General features: G+C 39.5%; 1 protein-coding gene across 1 annotated transcript in view; it reads right to left on the reverse strand.

Annotated features, from left to right (window-relative positions):
• The window catches only part of esama (endothelial cell adhesion molecule a), a 65,298-nt gene extending 56,544 nt beyond the window's left edge, over nt 1–8,754 (reverse strand). Inside the window, exon 1 of the mRNA XM_073479382.1 lies at nt 8,335–8,754. Within this exon, the coding sequence (XP_073335483.1) occupies nt 8,335–8,401 (67 nt within the window). The 5' untranslated portion in view covers nt 8,402–8,754. The remainder of the gene's footprint in view (nt 1–8,334) is intronic.
• Nucleotides 8,755–8,965: the final 211 nt, after the last annotated feature.

The raw sequence follows: 8,965 nt of genomic DNA on the forward strand, positions 1-8,965 counted from the left end.
TCCATCTCTATGATTAGCTGGAACGGTTTATGTGGGAGCAGTTTCTTAAAAGCTTCCTTAGAAAGACAGAAAGGAGGGGAAATGGAAAGAAAACAACACAGCAGCTCACAAATGGATATTTCACTGGCAGAGTGTGAGTATGAGCTGCCCAAACATTTAAAGAAGAAAACCAGGATTATGTCAATGTTTCTTAAGTCATAAGTGCATCAGGCTCTAACCCCCACCCCCACCTAAGTACCTCCAAGTAAGAATTATTTAACACAGGCTATCTTGTCTAAGCCCCTGCCCTCAATTCCCGTCTGTCCACAGCCTTATTAACTTTTTTTTTTTTTTTGAAGGACAGGTCAGGAGGATATGTGGCTGCAGTTGTTGTTGACTTCTGCTTGCAACATCTGTCAACGGCAGTGGAAGCAAGCTGCGTTTGTTCACAGCCATGATGTCATCTTGTCTGACTGGGAGGCACGGCTGCCATGAAGCCTTCAGCAATATCAGGGCTCTGTAAGTCCAGTTTTGGTAACTGGGGTCCCCTGTGGCTTAAAAAAATCTTAAAGCTTTGACCTCAGGAGACCCTTTCAAAACCCATTAGATAACTGTAATGGACGTTCAACAAAAAAACAACTTTGCTTTTTTTATTATTTAAAGCAGACAGTTTGTGGTTTCACAGCTTTTGTCATAAATGCAATATTGTCTTTCTGTCTTCCTGAGGTTACAGTGTCAGTTACACACTCAATAAAATGTTCATTTTTTAAGGAGCCTGAACATACTACTGTCAGGTGGCTACTTTTGTCAAACAGCACTTTATTAACAGGGTTAATATGTTCTATTTTTCTTACTCTTACAGAAGAGTTGCTTATAGTGAAGTATGGATCACAGTTAGAGCAGCAGCCACTACAGATCATGGTAATAATAACATTCTGATTAACAGACGATGGATTGTGGGTCGGTGAAGTAATACATCATTAATGTGGAAAATATTACATTCTATACGATGTGAACATAACCTCATTTTTTGTCAGGCACAAATGAGCAGACACAAATGAGACTCCAATTGCCCTATTAAGAGAGACGCATGAGGCGCAGCAGCTTAACTTCATTAATTATTTAAATCTCCCAACATGCCAACCGGATTAGTCAGGATCTAATGTTAATCAATGTTCTATGTTCTTCTACACATCCAAAAGGTCACACACAAGGTTCAGGTTCTAACAGTAAAATTGTTTGGAGCAAGGCAGCCGTCAATCAGTTCAATCAGAGCTGTTTGAAAATGATTTATTTCAGATTTATGTTTTCTTTTGGTAATATTTATGCACTAAGAAGGGCCACAGAAATACGGGTGTTGAAAAGTAGTAGTTGTAGTCCGAAAGGACTTACTAAATTAAAAGGAGGTTTATATGTATCTTACTGCTTGTATTAAATGATAAAATAATAGCAGTGTGCATTAATATAGAAAATTGAAGATGCCATACATAGAGATGCATTAAGAATCGTGCATTTGAATTATTGACAGGTGAATCGTAATGGAATCGATTCATTAATTAAGCCAGTGAAGATTCACACCTCTGGAGTGCATACTATGCTCTTTTCTCTCTGACCACTCCAGACTTTCCCTGTGAAGGCACAACAGTTCACAGAGTTGGACCCACGACATCAGCATCTTGGATAACTTGTCTTGCTTCTCACAAGATTTCAGAACACTTCCAACAGTTTTTCCAGGTTCTGTTTACCATGTTGTTGGGATGTACCATGTCCCTAATGCTCTATGTGATAACTTTTTACAATAAAATTAGAATTGTATTTAAATTAACTACATCCTATAAGCTGGATCCTTCTACAGTGCTTAAAGTCACTAGCAGCAAAGTCAGTGACCTATTAATAGTTATTATTAGTAGTTACTATTATAGAAGCAGATAGGAAAAGATCGGGAATACCCAGAAAAGCAGCCAGGCTGGCCTTAAGAAACACCTGATGAGCCTCCCGTGGCTCTCTTGGCTTTAAATAGTCATTAGTGAGTGAACTGTCAAAGCTTGGTTACAGTAGTGTCACAGGTAACCCTAAATTAGTTGGAGATGAGGATGAGGCAGACACTACATGCTCCTATGCAATTAAGCAGCACATGCCATCATTATGACTTGGGACAAACCCAACAGAATTGATGATGTCTCTATAAATATACCATATGTCTGTATTTTCATAATGCCTTGTTGAGGGAAACTATTATTGTTGTAAATGGCCAGAGACACAGCTGGGAATAACTCTGTTTATGTAGCCCATATGCAAAACAATACACAAAACCATGTTTTACTGTCCACCAGAGATTTCTATCAGAGCCTGCAGGCATCTTTCCAGCCATCAATCACTCATGGGAGAAAAAATATAAACACCCATATACAGTCAGTCTGCCCATGCTGGATTCTTCCTTTTCAAGAGAGGAAGATGGGGAGGGACAGAAAGAGCGACAGAGGGAAGAGGAAGAGAAAGATGAAGTCAGGAAGTATGTGTGTCTGTGCCTTTAAGAGTCCCCAGGCCAGGGCCGAATGTTGGGAAAGTCGCCCAGTGCCTTTCTCATGACCCCTGAGGGGAGGCCTTTTTCCTTCTGGGTCCATGGATGAAGATGGGACATCACAGAAAGCCCAGAAAAGGGACAACCAACATATCTGCACATCCAAACATGTATGTCATGGCACTGAGTCACCGCTTCTCACTGTCTGCATTTGCAGGCACACAATCATGTAATTGCTGCTAGCACGTCAATAGAAGGTGATTCACAAATTCCTATTTTCATGCATTCACAAGTGACAGCAACCCACCCAGACATCTCCAAGCAGCACGCTAATAGTTACTGTTATTCATATGCTGCTTTCCCACAGTTTATCTCATGTTGAGACTATAAATATGAATGTTGGTGTATACTTAAAAATAGTAGTAACTCAGTGAATGTGGGGCAGGAGTTGCAACTTGTCAAACCTCTAATGGTTAGCCTGAACATGGTCTTTAGAGGTCAGAGCAGCCTTTAAAATATGCAGCTAATGCTGCAGTGCTCCACATTCTTTAATCACAGCATTAATCCTGTGAATGTGACTTTAATTAAGGTAATATAATTAGATTAAGGTGTTTACATGACCCCGAGCTTAATTGCAGTATTTTTAGAATCAAATTACTGTAAGATTTAAGTATCGATGTACATGCCAGAGCCTCTGTTTGATGTGACTGTTGCTTGTGGTAACTGTTGGAAAGTCAATCAAACAACCATTAATAGACGCAAAAAGACCACAAAGAAACACAGAAGGACCACAAAGAATTATAACAATTACTAAGAGATGCAAAATGACAACAAAAGAACAAAAAATGACTACAAAGAAACACAATAGGAACACAAAGAATCAAAAAGACTACTAAGAGGTGCAAAATAACTACAAAGAAACGAAAAATCACTTCAAAGAAACACAAAATAACTACAAAGAAACGAAAATCACTTCAAAGAAACACAAAATAACTACAAGGAAACAAAAAATCACCTCAAAGAAACACAAAAGAACTACAAAGAAACACAACATGACGACAAAGAGATGCAAAATGACTACAAAGAAACACAAAATAACTATAAAGAAACACAACATGACGACAAAGAGATGCAAAATGACTACAAAGAAACACAAAATAACTACAAAGAAACACAACATGACGGCAAAGAGATGCAAAATGACTACAAAGAAACACAAAATAACTATAAAGAAACACAAAATGGCCACAAAGAGATGCAAAATGACTACAAAGAAACAAAAAATTACTACACAGAAACACAAATAACTACAGAGAAAACCAAAATGACTACAAGTAGGAGGGCTATGTATGAGCAAGCTAATCAAAGAGACTTAACATATCGTATTAATGAAAGGTGAGGGTTTTACAGAATACAAGAAGAAAACTAGATATGGAGAAGCTTGGTAAGATTTTGCAGCTATATATGATGTCTCTTGCACAGTGATGGCTCTCTCTTTACCCATCAGTAAGGATGAACTTGCACTAATCTCCCTTCAGGTTCTTGTTCTCCTGGGCCTTGTTCAGAGTGCCAGTGGGTGTAAATACATGGGATTACAAGAGGCATTGGCACACTTGCACGGACTGACGATTGGACAGCAAACTGCCGCACCGGAGAGGAAAAAGTGCACTGTTGTCATTACGTATGTACTGATAAATCCCTCAATCTCCTTCCTCAAATCAAAATTGCACCAGTTGCTGGGGACACATACATGAGAACCGCTGGCTTCAAACTGCTGTAATCCCAGCTCAAAGTGGAAAGGGGCTTTGCCGCACATCCATTTGGTATTATTCTAAGAAATAGGCAATTAGAGATAGGGCCATAGTTGTAAGTTGGGTGAACTGCATTCCATGGCCCTCCCTTTGGCAGTCTGAGGGGACATATAATATATTTTGGAATGAAATGCTATCAGGGTAACAATAGGGAGTGAAACAGGAAACAAACCAATGTTGTCATATTGTCATATATAGAGTATGTCAGTGTGCCAAGCGTTAAGACATGTTGTGTTATAAAGGGGGGGTTGTGTTAAATTAATACATGTAGCTAAAAATAACACTTGCAACCCTCTCATTCACTACTCTAAATCACTGAGCATTGCCATTGAAAATCAGCAGCAGCACAGCTTTCCTTTCCCCCCATCCCAATGGAGCCTTTGAAGCTTGTATGGATTGACCTTGTTAAATAAGTAAAGTCCATGGTCGGACCCACCTGGAAAACAAATGAAGATGTTCTTTTGCCAGATGGTGTGTCCAGAATAGAAGAGCAACTGTCCTATTGCTGGTCGAAAGATAAGACATGGCTTATAAATTGTTGCCATGAACAACTGGCCTTATATAATGGACGTCTAGCTTCAAGATTACCGCCTGTGCTCATGTAAATGCTTTCACATCTCACACACAGACACACACACACACCACTCAAACACAGTGCTAATGTTAGGAATAAAAAAGTAGATCTTTCCAGTGCATACTATTGGAGCTGGGAACATCTAAAAATAGCACAAACTGGGGTTGTCCAGACTTCTGGAGACCAAGTGTCGACACAATCACTCAAACCACTCAAACCACTCCACTATTATCCTGTCTAACACACCATCTTTCTAACTATCTGACTTGGCTTAAAGTAATTTAATCAGGCTGTCCAGGCAACATGAATGAGCCTGAACCACACTTCCAACGAAAAATTACCAGCAGGAATGAAATAATACTAGAAAAAAGATGAAATTTTCCCTGTAGATGATTCTTGAGTTAATTTGCCAAAGAACAATGGACAGGAGGGCACATTCATTTAAGCAAGAGTGCAGAGTGCTTAATTTGCCACACGGCCTATTGAACCTAGGCTAATGTAATCAAATTAGCTGATCCAAACACGACTCTACTAAGACAATCCTAATGGGTTCATGTGTTTGAGAAGCAACTATTATGCAGTAAAAGTTTAATTAAAAAAAAGACATAACTGCTGGGAGGAGGAAGAAGTTTGGTGTAAAATTCAATTAAGAAAAAAGTAACAATCAACTGAAAAGGTGAGTGAATCTGTGTGTTTCCAGCTGTTCTTTCTTGTGTTGTGTCTCACAGTGTTGTGTGTGGAACCTGTTTCTACCTGAACATTGTACCAGGACACAGTGTCTTACATCTAGTCTTTCGTACACATGGCAGGTAATTATTTATTTGTTTGTTTACAGGATAAGCACATGTTCTTGTGAGTAGAATGTCCTACACGTTATTCTCTTCTATGGCTGGACAATATATCAACATTACAGTACATAGTTATTGTGATTTAAGACTTTATATGGTCTTAGGATTTTGGATCTCGTTATATCATGATATGACATAAGTTTTGTCTTTTCCTGGTTTTAAAGGCTGCATTTCAGTTAAGTGATGTCATTTTCTGAACTTGTCAGACTGTTCTACTTGTTCTGATACTTGTACTTTACACACTTAGTCATTATATCCATTTTAATGATTATTATCAAAAATATAATTGTGAAATATTCTGTGAAAGTAAAAATGGTCATTCCTGGATTATTGACGCAGTATCAATATTTGGGTATTTTTGATCATATTAATGATATTGATTTTGTGGCCCAGTACCAGCATTTATGAAGTGCTTTTGAGGAAATTTCACATCTACAGTATGTTATGTTATCATTAAGAAAGGCCAGGTAGGTTTTTCTTCTTCCTTAAGTATTGTGGGTAAAAATGTATTATTTGTCTTGTAAAATTATTTTTTGAATATTATACTCTGAAATGAGTAAAATGAACCAATATGAATGAATGAACAAACATATATACACATGAATACATACATACATATATATATATAATATATATATGTATATATATATTATATATATATATATATATATATATATAATATATATATATATATATATATTATATATATATATATATATATATATATATATATACACACACACATACAGTATATACTGTAGAGTATGCAGATGAGTAAGTCAAACAGTCAAAAGTCAGTGTGTGTAGACTTTTTCTTAACGTCACCACAATCACTCATTAATTTCTTCTGACGTCGGCATTCTGATAACATTCTCCACTGCTCTGATTTTTGACTAAAACATCAAATGAGGTCTTATCGTGTTTGTCAGAGGACATTCGCTCACTTCCTGCTCTAACGGCTACATCAGGGACACAAGGCTTTCCTGTTGCCACAGGCTGCTATTCATGAACATTTCCTCTCTGTATCTTGACCGCTCAGTGTTTTCAGGACACACCTGCAGGGCAATTGATGGTGAGTCAAACGCTGAGGTCAAGGTCAGCTCCTCTGCGTGTATTGTCCTGATGTGCTGTGACACTGAATCACAGCCTGGTGTTAAAAACACCAGATTAGTCACGAGGACATATTACTAGCAATCACTCCTTGGAATGCCTTGAAGGTGTTAAAACCATCATGTCATAATAGAGGTCTGCGTGGTAAAATGGTAGCATTTCTCAGGTAATACCCCTCCCTCTGGGTGTAACAAGCAAGCCTGAGATTGCCTGTGTCAGCGCATGTGATTGTTTTGGCAACAGCGCAGAAAAGCACACACTGGCTTTGGGCAGCCAAGAGCAAAAACAGGCAAAATGTGAAGCTCCTGCTTGCTTTCATGTTTCGCAGGCCAAATGAAAGTCACCAGCCTGTCTGTTGGAACTAATACGCACTCACCTGGAGCGGATGGAGCTGTCTAACTTAAATGGATATCTCCTGTTCTTCCATATGAGGGCAGGACAGTTCGTGAGAGAAGTCTATGGCCAAGTTAAGAGTGAACCGTAAAGGTATTCATGACCGCCATCAACCCAAGTGTAGTTTCTGTTCATGCTGAGAGTCGAGTTGAGACAAGAGGAACGATAAAATGATGATTCAAGATTCATGACCAGACGAATATGAACTTACAGAAATCCCTTGTTGCTATTTAAAGAAGATGATAGTCTGTTTAAGGTACCTCTACATGACCTCTAGTGATGCAGTCTGATGGAGACCAAATCTGCCTCTCAGAAAGTTCTCTCAAGAAAATCTGTCTGGAATATCCTTTGAAAAATCTTCATAATCTTTCCCTGTAAAGAGTAAAATGATGCTAGACAGCACTGTTAAAAATTTCACCTGAATTAATCATTTAAAACTCCTCATTCCTTAAAACATTTGCAAAATGCTTGAGCAGCTGTACCATGCCCCAATTTTCTAAATCAAAGACACGGGGAAAAGTAGGCTGCGTGTACTGTACAGCTATCAGTGAAAGTAGGGGTTTAATACATTGCTAGAGAGAGTGATGGCAGAGCCAATGTTGCAGCGGCTGTAAAGGGATTATTCTTCCCTGGAAGACATAATCATGTGTAACACACTTGTTTCAAATCCTGTGAAAAACAAACAGGTGTTTCAGCTTTAAATCCACCTCTTCATCCTCTGGCACACATACAGGAGACAACCCAGACACTGACGTTTTCTGTTATTCCTTAATTAGTTATTAGGCTGTGGTGGGGATGATTCCAGTACCAGTCATCTGAGAAACGCATGTCACATGTTGAAGAGTGGGATGTGGAGATATTTTTAAAAAGTAGGCTAAAAATGGAGAAAATGTACTTCATGTTGAAACTCCTTCATTTGCTGATACACTGGATGACATGTGGATACAAGTGATCAATGAATGTCACCTTTGGACATATAATTAGTCCAGTTTTAGCATTTTTATAATATATATAAAATATAAATGTATGTGAAGTGTATTAATTTGTGTATGAAAAACACACTCGTGAAGAAATGTGTAAAATAAGTTGCTCACTGACCTGAGAGCCCCCACAGGAAGGTGAGTGAGAGCAGAGTAAGTTTCCTCGAAGTGGTACAGACCTCCATGGTCGATGCAGCCCCAGTTTCCACTTCTCACCGTGTTAATGTCCTTCACCCAGCTGTATATATGTGGGCTCTGTGTCGCCTCAGGCAAAGCTCTTCAAGTCCGTCAGGTGGTTTTTTTCCTCCAATCTCCAGACACAGACCTTCTCCGGGAAGGTAAGGGACACTTCAGGTGAGGGGACGTGGACGCCGTCTAATCCCACCGCAGCTGGAAGCCTCTCCTCTCACTTTGCTGGTGAGCTGGTTAATAAAGTGATGTGTGAAGTGGCTGACACTGAAGGTCCTCCGCGACTCTTCTCCTCTTACTGCTCGGGTGCATCCGCAGTTCCGTCGTTATCGAGACGGCGGCGGGTACAACTCTGCAAGTTGTCATCCCGTGTCCCCTCCTGAGAGGGAGAGAGCGGGGGAGAGAGACCTAGAGCGAGACAGGGGAGAGAGAGCGCCGTGCCACCTCAGTGCGCGAGCTGGCGTCGAGTGTACCTCGATAAGAATGACAAGTTCCGGTGACGAGCTTAAAAAATAAAACTCCCCATTCACGTACACTCTTCCGGTGAACGCTGTGGGTGA

Source organism: Pagrus major, chromosome 13 (assembly GCF_040436345.1).
Source record: "Pagrus major chromosome 13, Pma_NU_1.0".
Taxonomy (NCBI): Eukaryota; Metazoa; Chordata; class Actinopteri; order Spariformes; family Sparidae; genus Pagrus; species Pagrus major.